The 19,835-nt window shown below is 47.4% G+C and overlaps 1 protein-coding gene across 1 annotated transcript in view; it reads left to right on the plus strand.

The window, feature by feature from the left end:
* EHBP1 (EH domain binding protein 1) overlaps nucleotides 1-19,835 on the plus strand; it is a 527,871-nt gene that overhangs the window by 211,487 nt on the left and 296,549 nt on the right. The window contains 5 exon segments of the mRNA XM_060230596.1: nucleotides 2,905-3,039; nucleotides 3,041-3,087; nucleotides 5,531-5,670; nucleotides 8,898-8,996; nucleotides 10,594-10,716. Of these exon segments, the coding sequence (XP_060086579.1) occupies nucleotides 2,905-3,039; nucleotides 3,041-3,087; nucleotides 5,531-5,670; nucleotides 8,898-8,996; nucleotides 10,594-10,716 (544 nt within the window).

The following is a 19,835-nucleotide window of genomic DNA, read 5'->3' on the forward strand; positions in this document are numbered from 1 at the left end:
GTTAGAGTGTTTAATATTTATTTTATATAGTTATTTAGAGCATTTTAATGCTGCCTTCCTACCTGATCAAGGTATCTGAGGTAGTGCGCAATGAACATTAAAACTTTTAAGCAATTAAAAACAACATTTATACTTATGAAATAGTTCTAAAAATAAGTTGAATAAAAATATCATACGTAATTATACTGAAATTATAAAATAAAATAATTCGATAAAAGCAGGCAATGCCAAAAGAGGGACAGTAATTATGGATTATATTTATATTGTAATTATTATTGTATAATTATAATATTGATTAATTATATAGTTATAAATATAACGTAAATAAATAAATTAGGGGTGAAATCAAAAAAAAAGGGAAAAATAAACCTCTTCACATGCTGGCAGAAGGCACTGATAGAGGGAGACAAATAAATTCATAGGGAATAAATTCTGAGTCCAGTGGCAGACCAATTTAGTTTAATTCCAGGTATAAGATTTCGTGTCATGTACGCTTCTTCAGATACATACATTTTTCAGATACATATGTACATATCTTTAAAGCCCTATATGGCCGAGGATCTGCCTATTTGAGGGACCGTCTCTCCCCATATGAGCCCCAGAGAGCGCTGAGGTCAGCTGGAAAGAACCAGCTGAATATCCCTGGGCCAAGGGAGGCCAGATTGAAGACCACCCGGGATCGGGCCTTCTCCATTGCAGCCCCACTGCTGTGGAATCAACTCCCGGAGGAGGTACGGGCCCTGCGATGTTTAGACCAATTCCGCAGGGCCTGTAAGATCTACCTCTTCAAAATAGCCTTCACCTAATACCGAGCCAAGAAAGTGCCTCTGGACATGTGCTTTAAGCCACTGAATTTTACTAAAGACCAAGTTATAGCACCAACATGTTAATTTTAATACAACTTGTAAATTGATTTAATGATGATTTTATAATTATAATTGTAATCACTATGTATGGTTTTATTGTATTTATATTTATATGTTGTGAGCCGCCCTGAGCCTGCCTTGGCGGGGAGGGCGGGATACAAATAAAAAGAAGTATTATTATTATTATTATTATTATTATTATTATTATTTCATATCTGAAGAAATGTGCTTGCACATGAAAGCTTATATCTGGAATAAAACTTAATTGGTCTTAAAGCGCCATTGGATTCAAGCTTTGTTTTTTTAACTTCAGACCAAAAATGGCTACCCGCCTGAAACTCTTTGGGGAGAGAGTTCCAGAGTTTTGGTGCCATGACTGAGAAGGCCCTTTCTTGGGTCACCACCTGTTGAGCATCAGATGGCAAGGGCAATCAAAGCAGGGCGTCAGACAATGACCGGAGTGAGTAGGCATGAGAGAAGGGTGGTGCAATAAAAATGTAGTTTAAAAAAACCCCAACACTTCCTCATAGGGGTGTAAAGTATATATTTATGCCAAAGGGATGAAGGCTGAAAAATAGCCTACAAAGGGGGTTCAGGACATCTGTGATATTTCTGTCTGCAGTATTGTTATAAAACCCTTTAGTGCTGTAAAAATGTAGCATCATGGGATTGTCCCATCACTGTAAATAAAAATGCACGCAAGGTTACCAATCTCTATTGTTCCGAATATCGGCACAGATTGGATAAAGAAGATTATTCCAGCTAAACCCCTCTCTGTTTCAAAAGATAAGGGGAGGCAGTTCTTGTTAGCCACTTCGAAATAGCTATATGTATTTTCAGTGTGATTGTCATTTGCCTTGAATAAAAGACGCTAATTCAATCAAAGCATTCAAGCAGCCTTTCCTAAAGATACTTGACATTTCTGCCCAGCAGAATAAGTCAGACTGTAATATGTCGTCCCTGAAGAATACCTTGTTTAAAAAAAAAAAAAAAACCCTAGCGTTATCTGTCAGATTATGCACAGTAATATTATACAAAACTATTAGTGCATGTAGAATTTCAAAAATGCACCAAACACTTGACAAGGCTTTAGGCCCTCTCAGAAGCAATACTTAAGAATATGCAAATACTCTCACTTGAATCTAGTTGAACATACGTGACTATTACAAACAAAGCCAGGTCTCCCGCTTTCTGCATGTTGCTGTCAATCAAAGAACTCGATAAAGATTGAAGTTTAGGGCAATTTGTAGAAAGGAAAGTGTGGTCAGGGTTTCAATGTATTATTCTACTACGAATAACAATATCATTAGACCAGATATGCACAGCGACTCTCTGAATGCAAATTGAACTGAGAAATGGCGCAGTGTATGAAAATTCACTTTTCTTTGTTAGTTTGCTGGAAGTATATGTATATCAGCAGTTTCCTAATAATCATTGTAACTTGGTTGAGTAAAGTTTGAGTAAATGGCAACTTTAAAACCAATGAAGTTTTATTCTGGGTGAAAACTTTTCGGTGCGTGCACACTACTTCGGATTATTTGGCTGTTGAACTTTTGTAAAAGTTGGACAGTGAAGAAAGCTGACAGAAAGACCGTTTAAAATGTGGTATTGGTTTGCAGATACCCTGGACTGCCCAAAAGGCAGATTAGGTTCCAGATCAGATCAAGTCTAAATTCTCCCTAGAAGTGAAAACGATTGAAGTGAGGAAAAGTTGTAAGCAGCTGGAAAAGACCCAACAGGAGATGAATTAACTCAAATAAGGAAAGCAACGGCCTTCAATTTACAAGACCTGAGGAAGGGTGTCAATGATGGAATATTCTGGAGAATGACTTGGTGGGAAATATTTCACACATGATTACTCTGGATGATATCTAATTTATGTGGCTCTCCTTGTAGGTTTGGAGCTCTCCACCCCCATCAGTGTCATAATTTAATAACCCAAACTACTCTCTTATGTCTGTCCACTGTATAGATAAAACATTGATATAATTTTATTTTGTGTACATATCGTTTCATGCCTGTTTTGTTTTGCTTTAAGGAATCTCCTTCCGGACGCCGAAAAGCCCTCGCCACCAGCAATATTAACATGAAGCAATACGCGAGTCCCATGCCGACTCAGACCGATGTCAAGTTAAAATTCAAGCCTCTGTCTAAGAAAGTTGTTTCTGCCACCTTTACAGTTCTCCTTGTCGTGCATTTTCCTGAGGGAAGGAAAAGCAACGTAAGTTTTGAGCAAGGCAGTGGGCTGATTCCTGTTCCCTGACCCTTTTTATTCCGAGAGTTCTCTTGAAATAAAAAAGCATGTTTCGTGGATATAGTTACAGGTATTGAGAAAATTGACCACTATGCTCACACATGCTCACACACTGTCAGAGTTGATTACAGTTGTTCATTGTGACCACAGAGAGGGCATAGGGGCTAAACAGTGTGCTCTGGGTTGGGAATTGGCAGTGTGTCTTCACCTCAGCCATGAACCACTACAGGAACTCAAGTGGGCAACTGTTCTCTTAGCCAAAGCCCCTCATTTGGAATATGAGGTAATAGTAGCCTGATTTACAGAACTGCTGTTGGGAATTACAAAGATGATCCACGTGAAGGTCTACAGCACTAAGGAAAACCACACATAACCACTTATTACTGATCACTCTTATAAAGGTAAAGTGCACCGTCGAATCACAACTGATTAATGGTGATCCCATGTAGTTCCACCTCATGGGGTTTTCAAGGCAAGAGAGGAGCAGAGGTGGTTTGGCATTGTCTGCATAGCAGCCCTAACCTTCCTTGGTGGTCTCCCATCCAAGTTTTCCATTGCCTTTCTCTGCATAGCAGCCGTAATCTTCCTTGGTGCTCTTCCATTACCTTCTTCTGCATAGCGACCCTCGTCTTCCTTGGTAGTATCCCATTGCTTTCCTCTGCAAAGCAGCCATAGTCTTCCTTGGTGGTCTTCCATTGCCTTCCTCTGCAAAGCAGCCCTAGCCTTCCTTGGTGGTCTTCCATTGCCTTCCTCTGCATAGCATCCCTAACCTTCCTTGGTTCTCTTCCATTGCCGCCTTCTGTATAGCAACCCTAGTCTTCCTTGGTAGTCTCCCATTGCCTTCCTCTGCAAAGCAGCCCTAACCTTCCTTGGTAGTCTCCCATTGCCTTCCTCTGCATAGTGACTTAGTCTTCCTTGGTAGTCTCCCATTGCCTTCCTCTGCATAGCAGCCCTAACCTTCCTTGGTTCTCTTCCATTGCCGCCTTCTGTATAGCAACCCTAGTCTTCCTTGGTAGTCTCCCATTGCCTTCCTCTGCAAAGCAGCCCTAACCTTCCTTGGTGGTCACCCAGTTCCTTCCTCTGCAAAGCAGCCCTAACCTTCCTTGGTGGTCTCCCAGTTCCTTCCTCTGCAAAGCAGCCCTAACCTTCCTTGGTGGTCTTCCATTGCCTTCCTCTGCAAAGTAGCCCTAACCTTCCTTGGTGGTCTTCCATTGCCTTCCTCTGCAAAGCAGCCCTAACCTTCCTTGGTGGTCACCCAGTTCCTTCCTCTGCAAAGCAGCCCTAACCTTCCTTGGTGGTCTTCCATTGCCTTCCTCTGCATAGTGACTTAGTCTTCCTTGGTAGTCTCCCATTGCCTTCCTCTGCAAAGCAGCCCTAACCTTCCTTGGTGGTCACCCAGTTCCTTCCTCTGCAAAGCAGCCCTAACCTTCCTTGGTGGTCTTCCATTGCCTTCCTCTGCAAAGCAGCCCTAACCTTCCTTGGTGGTCACCCAGTTCCTTCCTCTGCAAAGCAGCCCTAACCTTCCTTGGTGGTCTTCCATTGCCTTCCTCTGCATAGTGACTTAGTCTTCCTTGGTGGTCACCCGTTGCCTTCCTCTGCATAGCAGCCCTAGTCTACCTTGGTGGTCACCCATTGCCTTCCTCTGCATAGGAGGCCTAGCCTTCCTTGGTAGTCACCCATGCAAGGAACCAGGAGCAATTACTTAAGGGGACCCTGACTAAGGGGACCCTGACAGACTGGTATTCGGATGGTGGCTCAGTGGTAGAGCATCTGCTTGGGAAGCAGAAGGTCCCAGGTTCAATCCCTGGCATCTCCAAAAAAGGGTCCAGGCAAATAGGTGTGTAAAACCTCAGCTTGAGACCCTGAAGAGCCGCTGCCAGTCTGAGTAGACAATACTGACTTTGATGGACCAAATGTCTGATTCAGTAGAAGGCAGCTTCATATGTTCATAAAACTTAGCCCCTCCTTCCCACCCCAACCCCCCCCAAAAAAACCCAGGTTGGAATTGGTTCATTTCTTCAAGTTCGAGCTGCATTGAGCTAGAATTTATATTTGGCACTCCCATTCTCACTCTCCCACGAGATAACATTACCACTCGGATTCAACACCATCTTGTTTTTAGGGGAACTGTATTGTTTTTACCATATCTGAATGGTTTTATCTGTGTCTGAAATTTTTTTTATTGTGATCCACCCTGAGCCTGGCTACCGGGAATGGTGGTCAAAAATTCAATAAAATAAATAACGGTAATTAATGGCTATTGATCTAAGTGGAACTGTAGGTGTTGGTAGAAACTGGTGTGAGCACTGCAATGAGAGAATTCTTGAATGTACAAGGCGAGATGCTAGAAGCTCACGGCTGTTGTTGGCAATTTATTTGACGTAGAAAAAATTGATTTTTTTTTTTCAAGGGATGAAGACATGCAAAGCCTGGCTAGTCTGATGAGCATGAAGCAAGCAGACATCGGGAATCTAGATGATTTTGAGGAAGATAACGAAGACGATGAAGAGAATAGAGTGAATCAGGAGGAAAAGGCTGCAAAGATCACAGGTTTGTCTTTTCCAAAACAGGGTGACGTTGAAAATACTTTTCTCGCCTAGTCTGTAATGGTTTCTAAAGCATTTTCCTCCAAAAAGAGTATTTAGTACATTTTGTATTGTAATATTCCAGTTTGCATTTTCACCTAAATCATGAGCAACTGGACTCAGGCTCATCTTATGACAAGTATCATGTTGGTGTTTGGAACATTCCTAGACAGTAGCAGTGAGTTGGGTGACAACCTGTGTCCCGGTTTGCCTCTTATTTTTATTTATTTATTTATTTATGATTTATAATTTATATGCCGCCCTTCTCACCAGGCGGCTCAGGGCGGCTCACAACATAAAAATTCAGTTTAAGCATTTAACACAGTTAAAACATTCTAAAACATTAAGACATTAGGAGTAACAGAAGTCTAATAGAACCGCACTAGTTTCTTGTGCCGGTTAGTTATAAGCCAGCCGGAAGAGGGTTGTCTTACAGGCCCTGCGGAACTGAGCAAGGTCCCGCAGGGCCCTCACCTCTTCCGGCAGCTGGTTCCACCAGGAAGGGGCCATAACAGAAAAGGCCCTGTCCCTGGTAGATTTTAAGTGGGCTTCCTTTGGCCCGGGGATAACGAGAAGGTTTTGGGTTCCCGATCTCAGTACTCTCTGGGGAACATGTGGGGAGAGACGTGTTCTGAGTCGTGTTGCTTCTTGATCCCTGGTTCAGTTGCAAAACTTCAACAAAGCGTTGGAGAGGGTTCATATGTCATTTAGCGCTGCTAGAATTCTCCTGGGGACAGTGATGGATTGATCTCGGGGGAAAGTTTGGTGCTGCCAGACTTGCAGCTCTCCATTTTTTTTTTTTGCTCCTAGGAGTTATCATGGATTGGATCCAGCCAGCTTTTGTGGAGGCAAAAAAAAAAAAAAGGAAGGGGGCATTCCTGTGGACCCCCCCCAAAATGCTGTTCTGGGGGTCATGGGATGTACACGGAGAAAAGGCACGTCGTACGGAGGCTGGAATAAGGAAGGGGATTATGTATGAATGGAAAAGCTGTCTGGATCCAACCTGGGGGTGCTAGTCACCACATCCTGGTGGAAGTTACTCTGGTTTGGGGGGCTTTTTAAAAAATGGGATGGGCATGCAGAGCTTGGCTAGTTAGTCTAATGAGCATGAAGCAAGCAGACATTGGGGATTTTTGAGATGATTTTGAGGAAGATAACGAAGACGTTGCGTGGCAACCCTCTGGCTTGAGGGTGAAACGGTATAATTCCAAGCTGGTTTTACCATAGAGTTTTGCTCAGAAATTAGAGCATCGGTGTACAACGTCTCTGATGTGATGATGTCACTTCCAAGTGACATCGTCACATCAGGGACGTCTCAGAACACCCTTCAAATCCCCCTTCCAGCACGATGAGGGGACCTGGGAGAGAGCTCTGTACAGAAGAGGAATTGCAGAACTGCAGACACACCGGAGTCATAATTTTCTTTTTTTAAAGCACACTGGAGTCACACAGCTCTGCTTGTGCCTTGTAGTAGTGTAACCACACAACTAAGTACAACTGATACCACACAGGACTGTTAACTTGACAGTAACAAAATACAGAAAAGGATGACAACTGTTCAGAGGGATGGACTAAGGGTTAATATTATTGGCTAAATTATTCCATTCTCCAGGAACCTGTCAACTGAGGTGATCACATAGCTTGGTCATAAAATAAAGGGTACATTCGTTTTAAGCTGATTTATTATACAGCTTGGTTAGCTCAGTTTAGGACTTCTCAACTCTTTAACGTTACATTGATTAAACGTTGTTGTTTTTTTTAGATTAAACAGTTTATAGCTAATAATAAAATACCATTTCCAATAAGCATATGGCTATATTGCTGTTGTAGATACATTGCCTAGTTGAAAGTTACATACTTTATGACGGCTGCTGTCACAGATAGTCATCTTTTTGCCTGCCTCCCCTAAGAAGCCAGAAATGATATTGATTGCATTTCTGTTTGCCCAGCAAAAGCATTTCTGAAATCCATATGATTGGTTACCCTGTTTTCCCATTCCTTAACGTCTATTTCTTAGAATTCCCCATGCACGTTCTCCTGAATTCTATGGTCTTCCCCAGTCTTTTATCAAATAATTTCTGAGTAGTGCAAAATGCCAGATTTTGCAGCTCAAGGAAATTATGCATATTAAATATTTCCTCACTTTGCGTGAATTTTCATGCTTTGCAGTAGCAATATTCTGACCATGATTTGGAATACAACCTAAAGCTTTCAACAGCCAAGAGCAGTACTATAACTGCAGGGAGGCAGTGGTTGGCTCAAAGGAGTTTCGGGGAAACATGTTAGTACAGATGCTACCGGGCATACCGATAAAGAGTCAGACAACTCTTCCCCTGTCAAATCTACAGGGCAAACAGACAACATTTCTACCAATTCTGGGGCATTTTCCAATTTAGTCTGATCAAGTTCCTTCTCTAAAACTTCTATTAGTCCAACCTTCACCCCGCCCCAGTCAAATGGCTGCCTGCACGCTGAATTAAAGCAAAGCACAGTGGTGAAAAAACAGTGTTCCAAGATAAAAATGTTTCAGAGGGTAACTGCATTGGTCTGCAGGAAACCAACTAAATCCAAACCTGATAGCATCTTAGTGACCAACAATTTCGGGGGGCATAACCTTTCAAAAGCTTTTAAGCTGAAAATTTTATCGGTCTCTAAGGTGCTACTGGACTGGGTTCAAATCCAGATGTAACTTTAAAATGTGCACAGCGTGTTACAACAACATTTAATGTAACTAAATGGACAGCTCTAATGTGACCGTGTGTTAAAATTGCAGGTTGACCTGAAAATATTCGGTGGGCCGAATTTTCGGGAAGTTGTGTTCTAACTGTTTACTAACTTCTGCCCCTAATTAAGAAGAGACATTTCCATATAAACTTTTCATGATACCAGCGATTATTAGGTTTGTCTCTGCTGGATGTTACTGATTATCATGAATCTACTGATACTTTTTGTTCACAAAGTATGCCCAGTAGTGTTCCTTTTCGTGGAAATGCTGAAGAAAGCCTTCAGACAGAGGCATTAAGTATGATCTGTGATTATTCACTTCTTTAGAACATATGTTCCTTGAATTAACACGTGTCTCCTTTCTTTCCCTTTTTATCTTCTTTCTAATAACAGCATGCTTTGTATTCTTTTCTTTTTTTAACTTAATAACCTTGCCTTACAATTGTCTTGACCGGCTTCTGTTTACAGAAATTGTAAACCAGTTGAATGCTCTGAGCAGCTTAGACGAAGAGCAAGAGGACTGCACAAAGCATATGCTTTCCACTAAATCAGCCAGTTCCTCTGAAGGTCTATGAGCTTTCCTCCTCCTTTTCTTTTTCCCCTAATTGTCTGTGTTTCTTGTGACCTTCCCCCACCCACTACCCCTTGGCATCTGCCCGTAAATACTGTGTGGTATCTGTGTGCTTGATATCCGTTGCAGCCTTTTCAGTAATTTGTGGTACAACCAAAAGATGACAGCATGATAACAGGGGACTGTGTAAGGTAGGGGTCCCCAACCCTAGGGCTATGGACTGGTACTGGTCCATGGTTTGTTAACAACCGGGTCATGGAGCGAGGCAGAGGTGCTGCACTGCCGCTTTCGCCTCGCCACCCCTTCAGCCCACCCAAGACCCAAGTGGATGAAAGAGGCAGCGCAGCCTCGCTCCAAAGCACCACCTCTTTCATCCGCCTGGGTCCTGGGCAGGCAGAAGGGGCAGCACGGCAGCAACCTTAGCCTACCCCTCATTTAAAGACCCCCACGGGGGGCAGGGGCAGGGCATGGAGGGCATCCTGGGGCAGTAAAGCCCCCAGCACCATTACCTCACCGGTCTGTGGAAAATTATCTTCCATGAAACCGGTCCCTGGTGCCAAAAAGGTTGGGAGCTGCTGGCGTAAGGCGCTTCATTGGCTGAAGGCAACACACAGTTCAGCACAAGCTTGAGCCACAATGGTTTGTCCGGCATGACCAGTATGCAACACGTAAACTTTTCTTTTTAGAAATGGGAAAATTGGAGGTGGTGGTGGAAGTTAATTTTTTTTTTGTACTTTGGCACATTAAGATTCTCCCCCCAGAAGTATCATAGTAATTCCCCCTAATAGTATTTTTCCCTCAGTAATATTCCCCCCAATAGTATTTCCCCTCTCAATAGTATTCCCCCGCAATAGTATTCCCCCCTCAATAGTATTTTCCCCTCAATAGTATTTCCCCCCTCAATAATGTTTCCCCCCTCAATAGTATTTCCCCTCAATAGTATTTCCCTCCTCAATAGTATTTCCCCCCTCCATAGTATTTTCCCCTCAATAGTATTTCCCCCCCTCAATAGTATTTTCCCCTCCATAGTATTTCCCCCCAATAGTATTCCCCCCTCAATAGTATTTCTCCCCCTCAATAGTATTTCCCCCCAATCGTATTTTCCCCTCATTAGTATTTCCCCCCTCAATAATGTTTTCCCCTCAATAGTATTTCCCCCCTCAATAGTATTTTCCCCCTCCATAGTATTCCCCCCAATAGTATTCCCCCCTCAATAGTATTTTCCCCTCAATAGTATTTTCCCCCTCCATAGTATTTCCCCTCAATAGTATTTCCCCCCAATAGTATTTTTCCCTCATTAGTATTTCCCCCCTTCAATAATGTTTTCCCCTCAATAGTATTTTACTCCCTCAATAGTATTTTTCCCCTCAATAGTATTCCCCCCCTTTTTTAAAGGGTTAATGAGTCTATGCCTGATTCTGCTTGTCTCATTGAACTAGAAGCATTGGTGTGCTACAAAGTACGTGGGTCTCGTTTTGCGGTAGAGCTTCTGCTCCAATGCGTTGTCCTTGGCGGAATGAAATGTTCATTTAAATACCCCGTGCTCAGCCTGGGCTGTCGCTACCCTGAACAACTCTTTCCTTTGTTTCTCAGAACTAATCAACAAGCTTAATTTCCTGGACGAAGAGGATCAAGGGACGGCTGATCCCAGCTCAGACCCGTTCCTAGATCCCGATAGATTGGAATTGAATCCTTTTGGGGACTCCGAAATGGAAGGTATCAACCGTTTCCTTTGACGTATCTTCGCCTTTGATAATCTTTGGGCGGCTATGGGTGTTATAGCAAGTTCAGCGTGTCCTGATTCTGGCTGTTACGCTGCCGTCATAAGCTCGCAAGGGGAGCTGAGTTTCACAAGCTGTAGATGCACAGCGTGGTTGCAAAGCATCATTGCACAAGAGCACCTTTGGGCATTGCAGCTTTGGGCATCAGTGATTGCATTAACCATTGACGCCCAAAGATTAGTACTGTTTTTTAAAATATATATATAAACAATGTTTGTTTATTTAATTTTTAAAAACGTTTCAAGAGGGGATTGGACAAAAATATGGAGCAGAGGTCCATCAGTGGCTATTAGCCACAGCGTATTGTTGGAACTCTTTGTCTGGGGCAGTGATGCTCTGTATTCTTGGTGCTTGTGGGGGTGGTGTGGACCGTGGGAGGGCTTCTAATGTCCTGGCCCCACTGATGGACCTCCTGATGGCACTTGGGTTTTTTAGCCACTGTGTGACACAGAGTGTTGGACTGGATGGGCCATTGGCCAGATCCAACATGACTTCTCTTATGTTCTTATGTGACACAGAGTGTTGGACTGGATGGGCCATTGGCCTGATCCAACATGGCTTCTCTTATGTTCTTATGTCTGGGGCAGTGATGATCTGTCTTCTTAGTGCTTGTGGGGGGGAGGCAATGGGAGGGCTTCTAGTGACCTGGCCTCAGTGGTGGACCTCCTGATGGCACCTGTTCTTTTTGTTGTTGTTTCGAGTTGACAGGAATTTGACAAAGGGAGATATAATTCTAAAAAGCTCATACCCCCAAAATCTTGTTAGTCTCTAAGGTTATGGAATTCACTGCCACAGGAGATGGTGGGGGCTACAAGCATAGACAGCTTCAAGAGGGGTTTGGATAAACATATGGAGCAGAGGCCCATCAGTGGCTATTAGCCACAGGGTATAGATGGAACTCTCTGTCTGGGGCAGTGATGCTCTTTATTCTTGGTACTTTGGGGGGACAACAGTGGGAGGGCTTCTAGCATTCTTGCCCCACTGATGGACCTCCTGATGGCACCTGGTTTTTTTGCCACTGTGTGACACAGAGTGTTGGACTGGATGGGCCAGTGGCCTGATCCAACATGGCTTCTCTTATGTTCTTATGTGACACAGAGTGTTGAACTGGATGGGCCATTGGCCTGATCCAATATGGCTTCTCTTATGTTCTTATGTGACACAGAGTGTTGGACTAGATGGGCCTTTGGCCTGATCCAACCTGGCTTCTCTTATGTTCTTATGTGACACAGAGTGTTGGACTGGAGGGGCCATTGGCCTGATCCAACATGGCTTCTCTTATGTGACCCAGAGTGTTGGACTGGATGGGCCATTGCTCTGATCCAACATGGCTTCTCTTATGTTCTTATGTGACACAGAGTGTTGGACTGGATGGGCCTTTGGCCTGATCCAACATGGCTTCTCTTATGTTCTTATGTGACCCAGAGTGTTGGACTGGATGGGCCTTTGGCCTGATCCAACATAGCTTCTCTTATGTTCTTATGTGACCCAGAGTGTTGGACTGGATGGGCCTTTGGCCTGATCCAACATGGCTTCACTTATGTTCTTATGTGACACAGAGTGTTGGACTGGATGGGCCATTGGCCTGATCCAACATGGCTTCTCTTATGTGACCCAGAGTGTTGGACTGGATGGGCCTTTGCCCTGATCCAACATGACTTCTCTTATGTTCTTATGTGACACAGAGTGTTGGACTGGATGGGCCATTGGCCTGATCCAACATGGCTTCACTTATGTTCTTATGTGACACAGAGTGTTGGACTGGATGGGCCATTGGCCTGATCCAACATGGCTTCTCTTATGTGACACAGAGTGTTGGACTGGATGGGCCATTGGCCAGATCCAACATGACTTCTCTTATGTTCTTATGTGACACAGAGTGTTGGACTGGATGGGCCATTGGCCTGATCCAACATGGCTTCTCTTATGTTCTTATGTCTGGGGCAGTGATGATCTGTCTTCTTAGTGCTTGTGGGGGGGAGGCAATGGGAGGGCTTCTAGTGACCTGGCCTCAGTGGTGGACCTCCTGATGGCACCTGTTCTTTTTGTTGTTGTTTCGAGTTGACAGGAATTTGACAAAGGGAGATATAATTCTAAAAAGCTCATACCCCCAAAATCTTGTTAGTCTCTAAGGTTATGGAATTCACTGCCACAGGAGATGGTGGGGGCTACAAGCATAGACAGCTTCAAGAGGGGTTTGGATAAACATATGGAGCAGAGGCCCATCAGTGGCTATTAGCCACAGGGTATAGATGGAACTCTCTGTCTGGGGCAGTGATGCTCTTTATTCTTGGTACTTTGGGGGGACAACAGTGGGAGGGCTTCTAGCATTCTTGCCCCACTGATGGACCTCCTGATGGCACCTGGTTTTTTTGCCACTGTGTGACACAGAGTGTTGGACTGGATGGGCCAGTGGCCTGATCCAACATGGCTTCTCTTATGTTCTTATGTGACACAGAGTGTTGAACTGGATGGGCCATTGGCCTGATCCAATATGGCTTCTCTTATGTTCTTATGTGACACAGAGTGTTGGACTAGATGGGCCTTTGGCCTGATCCAACCTGGCTTCTCTTATGTTCTTATGTGACACAGAGTGTTGAACTGCATGGGCCATTGGCCTGATCCAACATGGCTTCTCTTACATTCTTAAGTTGCTACTGGACTGAAATATAGCTATTTATTCAAATATTTTCTTTCAGGAATGTCTTATCTTTCTTTTTAAATGCCCAAACAGGAACTTACAGTCAGTCTTTAAAACAATATGCATCCAATGTAAAGCTTGAATGAAGCATAAAACGCAAGAAACCCTATGGGTTTTTGTTGTTGTTGTTTAAAGATTACAGATTATAGCATCTATCTGAATAGAAACAGGAGTGTTCAGCCAGAAGAGAGCCAGTTTGGTGTAGTGGTTAAGTGCCTGGACTCTTATCTAGGGTGACCATAATGTCTGAAGGCCAGCCAGGGACACCTGGGGGGGGGGGGAGGTAGGGGTGCGCGCGCGCGAAGCGTGCGCACCGCCGGAAACAGGAAGTGACGTCACTTCCGGTGATGTCACTTCCGGTGACGTCACTTCCGGTGATGTCATACCACCGCCGGAAGCAGGAAGTGACACCACTTCCTGTGACATCATTTCCCCCGCGTCACCTGCCGGAAACGGGAAGTGACATCACTTCCTCTGACATCACTTCCCCCAAATGACATCATTTCCCCCAAATGCCACTGCCGGAAACAGGAAGTGACTTCACAGCACTTCCTGTGACGTCCCCCAAAATCCCCCAAATATCACCGCCGGAAACAATTTTGTTCTCAAATCCTGTATATACTTCATCAGTATATGGGATAAGGCACTTTCTCAACTGTGCTGCATAATGCAGCCTATTTATTTTGTCCTGTTTGCTCTGTTGGCTCTATCTGCGCCACCTTCATCACTTTCGGGGTGTGGATCCCCCAGTGGGGTGGTCTCCCGACTCCCTCCGCCGGCTGTTTCTGATAGCCCTGCGCCCCCTCTTTCATTTGATATGTGTCCCGTGCGGGTGCCACCCTCCCGCCGGGAGATGCCGCAAAATGAGCCCCCTTGAGGCTTATGGCGGCAGGGCTCGGGGGAAGCGAGCTAGACTGCTGTTCTTTTGAGGGGTTATAGAGTGTTTCGAGCCCATCCCTGTGGCATCGGTCTCATCGTTGTGGGACCCAGGGGGCCGGCGCAGCGGCCCGCCGAAGCAGCCTGTCACTAATAACACAGGTCGAGATGCAGGACAGGAACCCGGAAGTGACCGACAGGCTGTGACCGACAGGCTGCTTCAGCAGGCCGCTGAAGTCGGAAAGCTGCCCCGTCCCATTTCTCTGTCTGAAGCCTTTCCGACGCCCTCCCGGGGGAGGAGGACGGGGGGTGGGGGTTGAGAGCCCCGGGGAAGCGTCGGAAAGGCCCGCGGGGGTCGCTGGAGGGCCTCCAGCGACCCCCGCGGGCCTTTCCGACGCCCTCCCGGGCGGAGGAGGACGGGGGGTGGGGGTTGAGAGCCCCGGGGAAGCGTCGGAAAGGCCCGCGGGGGTCGCTGGAGGGCCTCCAGCGACCCCCGCGGGCCTTTCCGACGCTCTCCCGGGGGAGGAGGACGGGGGGTGGGGGTTGAGAGCCCCGGGGAAGCGTCGGAAAGGCCAGCGGGGGTCGCTGGAGGGCCTCCAGCGACCCCCGCGGGCCTTTCCGACGCCCTCCCGGGGGAGGAGGACGGGGGGTGGGGGTTGAGAGCCCCGGGGAAGCGTCGGAAAGGCCCGCGGGGGTCGCTGGAGGGCCTCCAGCGACCCCCGCGGGCCTTTCCGACGCCCTCCCGGGCGGAGGAGGACGGGGGGTGGGGGTTGAGAGCCCCGGGGAAGCGTCGGAAAGGCCCGCGGGGGTCGCTGGAGGGCCTCCAGCGACCCCCGCGGGCCTTTCCGATGCCCTCCCGGGGGAGGAGGACGGGGGGTGGGGGTTGAGAGCCCCGGGGAAGCGTCGGAAAGGCCCGCGGGGGTCGCTGGAGGGCCTCCAGCGACCCCCGCGGGCCTTTCCAATGCCCTCCCGGGGGAGGAGGACGGGGGGTGGGGGTTGAGAGCCCCGGGGAAGCGTCGGAAAGGCCGCGGGGGTCGCTGGAGGGCCTCCAGCGACCCCCGCGGGCCTTTCCGACGCCCTCCCGGGCCTCCGCCGCCACCGCCGGGCCCCGTGCGCGGGCGGGGAAGGCGGCGAGTGAGGGAGGGAGCGTCCCTGCGCGTGCGCAGGGCGATCTGCGCACGCGCAGGGTCGCTCCCTCCCTCACTCGCCGCCTTCCCCGCCCGGGCGCGCGGCCCCCGGCTCTCTGGCTGGCTAAACCGGGACCTCTTAATGGTCCCGGTATACCCAGCCCGGGAGCCGTGAATTGGGGGCCAGAACCGTGAAAGTCCCGGGAGACCGGGACGGTCTGGCCACCCTACTCTTATCTGGGAGAACCGGGTTTGGAATGGCCTTGGGTCAGCCATAGCTCTGGCAGGAGTTGTCTTTGAAAGGGCAGCTGCTGTGACAGCCCTCTCAGCCCCACCCACTGCACAGGGTGTCTGTTGTGGGGGGAGAAGATATAGGAGATTGTAAACTGCTCTGAGTCTTTGATTCAGAGAGAAGGGCGGGGTATAAATCTGCAGTCCTCTTCTTCTGCTTCTTCTTCTTCTCCTTCTTCTTCTTCTCTTCTCCTAATTCTATTGGCTGCCGCTTGCTTCGGCCTGCCTGAACTCAAGTCGTTCCATTTCCCGTCTCTCAGGGATGCTGGGCTGTTTGGTTGTCCTTGGCAACGTGATCTCTAAACTGTTGCAACGTCGACTGTGGGAAATCGGGGTGGGGGGGGGAACTCGGATTACAGACAGAGAAATGGGACGGGGCAGCTCTCTTCTTAACAGCCTGCAGTCCTCTTCTTCTGCTTCTCCTTCTCTTCCTCCTTCTCTTTCTCCTTCTCCTTCTCCTTCTCTTCCTCCTTCTCCTTCTCCTTCTCCTTCTCCTTCTCCTTCTCCTTCTCCTTCTCCTTCTCCTTCTTCTCCTTCTCCTTCTCCTTCTCCTTCTCCTCCTTCTCCTTCTCCTTCTCCTTCTCCTTCTCCTTCTTCTCCTTCTCCTTCTCCTTCTCCTTCTCCTTCTCCTTCTCCTTCTTCTCCTTCTCCTTCTCCTTCTCCTTCTCCTTCTCCTTCTCCTTCTCCTTCTCCTTCTCCTTCTTCTTCTTCTTCTTCTTCTTCTTCTTCTTCTTCTTCTTCTTCTTCTTCTTCTTCTTCTTCTTCTTCTTCTTCTTCTTCTTCTTCTTCTTCTTCTTCTTCTTCTTCTTCTTCTTCTTCTTCTTCTTCTTCTTCTTCTTCTTCTTCTTCTTCTTCTTCTTCTTCTTCTCCTCCTCCTCCTCCTCCTCCTTCTCCTTCTTCTATTGGCTGCCGCTTGCTTCGGCCTGCCTGAACTCACATTGTTCCATTTCCCATCTCTCAGTGATGCCAGGCTGTTTGGTTGTCCTTGGCAGCGTGTTCTCTGAACTGTTGCAACGTCGACTGTGGGAAATCGGGGCGGGGGGGACTCGGATTGCAGACAGAGAAATGGGACGGGGCAGCTCTCTTCTTAACAGCCTGCTGTCCTCTTCTTCTGCTTCTCCTTCTCTTCCTTCTTCTCCTTCTCCTCCTCCTCCTCCTCCTCCTCCTCCTCCTCCTCCTCCTCCTCCTCCTCCTTCTTCTTCTTCTTCTTCTTCTTCTTCTTCTTCTTCTTCTTCTTCTTCTTCTTCTTCTTCTTCTTCTTCTTCTTCTTCTTCTTCTTCTTCTTCTTCTCCTCCTCCTTCTCCTTCTCCTTCTCCTTCTCCTTCTTCTATTGGCTGCCGCTTGCTTCGGCCTGCCTGAACTCACATTGTTCCATTTCCCATCTCTCAGTGATGCCAGGCTGTTCGGTTGTCCTTGGCAGCGTGTTCTCTGAACTGTTGCAACGTCGACTGTGGGAAATCGGGGCGGGGGGGACTCGGATTGCAGACAGAGAAATGGGACGGGGCAGCTCTCTTCTTGACAGCCTGGGCTCCACGCTGACGCTGGCATCGGTACCACTTCTAAGCCTCGTGTGGGCTGGCCTATTGCAATGTCACAGTCAAGCCTGAAGAACAGCCGCTCCCCCTGAAGCATCCCGGACACATGGAACTCCCACTTGGTTTCAAGGGGCGAGGCCACCTGATTGATGTGTGGGTGCTTTCTTGCCCCTGCTGGGTTAGGCACAGCTCTGGGCAGAGAACTCCCTTTCCAGCTCATTACACCTGCTGAAGGCCAAAGTGAACACACTCTGATGTATGATTGTTCAGGATCCCCCCTATAACCAGGGGTGGAATTCTAGCAGGAGCTCCTTTGCGTATTAGGCCACACACCCCTGATGTAGCCAATCCTCCAAGAGCTTACAAAAAAGAGCCTTGTCAGCTCTTGGAGGATTGACTGCATAAGGGGTGTGGCCTGATATGCAAAGGAGCTGCTGATAGAATTCCACCCCTGCCTATAACCCATCCTGCAGTCCAGAGGTCCTTAGTGCAGTTCTTCCGTGCACCATAGTGCCCACTGACGCCTGAGAGCCAGTTTGGTGTAGCGGCGAAAAAGCGTGGACTCTAATCTGGGAGAACTTGGTTTGATTCCCCACTCCTCGTCCACATGCAGCTTCTGGCATGACCTTGAGTCAGTCACAAGTTCTCTCAGAGCTGTTCTCTCAAGAGCAGTTCTCTCAGAGCTCCCTCAGCCCCACCTGCCTCACAGGGTGTGTCTGCTGTGGGGAGAGGAAGGGAAGCCACTCTGAGATTCCGCGTGAAGGGCGGGGTATAAACCCAACTCTTCTTCCTCCCCTCCACCACATGTTTTTTATAAAGTGGGCAGGGCTAGGTAAGGCCTTTTTGATTAGCTGTGCAGATTTCTTTGTAACATTTTTATTAAATTAAAGTAAATTAAATTAGGTGGGCTACAACTAGGAAATACATGTCCTTTTGTGATTCACCTAGATTTACAGAAACACCAATTGGCAGAGGACTTTATTACCTTTTATGGTTTTCCAGGCCAAATGGCCAAGCCGCACTGTTTTATCATGTGACCGCAGCCAGTTTGCACTCTTAAACAACAAACTGCATGTATTTCAGCCCTCTGTACCTGATGAAGTGTTCTTAGAGAGCACGCGAAAGCTCACGTTCTGAATAAAACTTGGTTGGTCTTAAAGGTGCCACTTGACTCCTGCTTTGTAACATTTTGTCGCTGCTGACCTCTCCTGCAGCAGCCATTTTGTGACTGGGCCTCTGACTCTCAAAAAGGTTCGGAACCTCCAGCTCCATAGCCACGGGGGGCCCATGGGGACACTGCCCCAGGGGGCCCACCAGGGCACAACCTGTTTTTCTTCTCTCTTTTTTTTTGTCATGGCTGAGCTGGCGAAGAAAAAACCCCCGCAGAAATCGTAGAAAACCCCCCAGCAAGAACTCATTTGCTTATTAGGCCACACCCCCTCAGTCAGTCACTTTTTTATTTTACCTCCTGACATCACCATTGTTTCACACAAGCAGGAATTTGTTTGTATATTAGGCCACACACCCCAAAGGCACCATTGTTTCAAACAGGGTTTTTTTGTAGAAAAAGCCCAGCAGGAACTCGTTTGCATATTAAGCCACGCCCCCTGGTGCCAAGCCGGCCACAACTGTGTTCCTGTGCGCACACTACACACCTTTTAAATGTCTTCCCTCCGTTGGAAATAGTGAAGGATAGGGGCACCTTCTTTTGGAGCTCATAGAATTGGACCCCCTGGTCTAATCCTTTTGAAACTTGGAGGGTATTTTGGGGAGAGGCGCTGAATGTTATGCTGAAACCTCCGGTGCCTCGACCTCAAAAAACAGCTCCCCTCCCAGAGCCCCAGATACCCGTGAATCAATTCTCCATTATACCCTCCATAGGTCGTAATGGAGTGTCCAGCAGACAATCCCGCCCCCCGCTTTCTGATGACCCTGAAGTGGGGGGGGGAGGGCCTCCAAACCGGGGGTCCCCTGCCCCCACCTGGGGATTGGCAACCCTATGTAGCAGTCAGAATGTGGAATTTTGGTGAAGTGCCCCAGGAGCGCTGCGGTTGGCAGGAAATCATATTGCCTAAAAATCCAGTCTGTGGTAAGAGCATGATCATTGAGCTTATTATGAAATCGGCCGCCCTGAGCCTGCTTCGGCGGGGAGGGCGGGATATAAATGCGAAAAATAAATAAATTTCCCCTGCAGAATCTAAGATGTAATCTGGCTAAATACGGGGGTGGTGGGGGGAATATACTGTAGAAGTTTAAACATTTTCCTTTGAACTAACAGCCCATAATGTTTTTGCTTATCTGTCTGCCCATCCAAAGCGTACTTTCAATTTCTCCTTTTGCCAGAAGAATTTGTCAGAAAGGGAAGTGTTTGTATGCAAAGGCTTCAACTGAAAGTAGGCACAAAGCCAAAGAGCCCCGTGGCGCAGAGTGGTAAAGCTGCAGTACTGCAGTCGAAGCTCTCTACTCACGACCTGAGTTCGATCCCGGCGGAAGCTGGGTTCAGGTAGCTGGCTCAAGGTTGACT

The sequence above is a fragment of the Heteronotia binoei genome, chromosome 1, assembly GCF_032191835.1.
Source record: "Heteronotia binoei isolate CCM8104 ecotype False Entrance Well chromosome 1, APGP_CSIRO_Hbin_v1, whole genome shotgun sequence".
NCBI classification, from domain to species: Eukaryota; Metazoa; Chordata; class Lepidosauria; order Squamata; family Gekkonidae; genus Heteronotia; species Heteronotia binoei.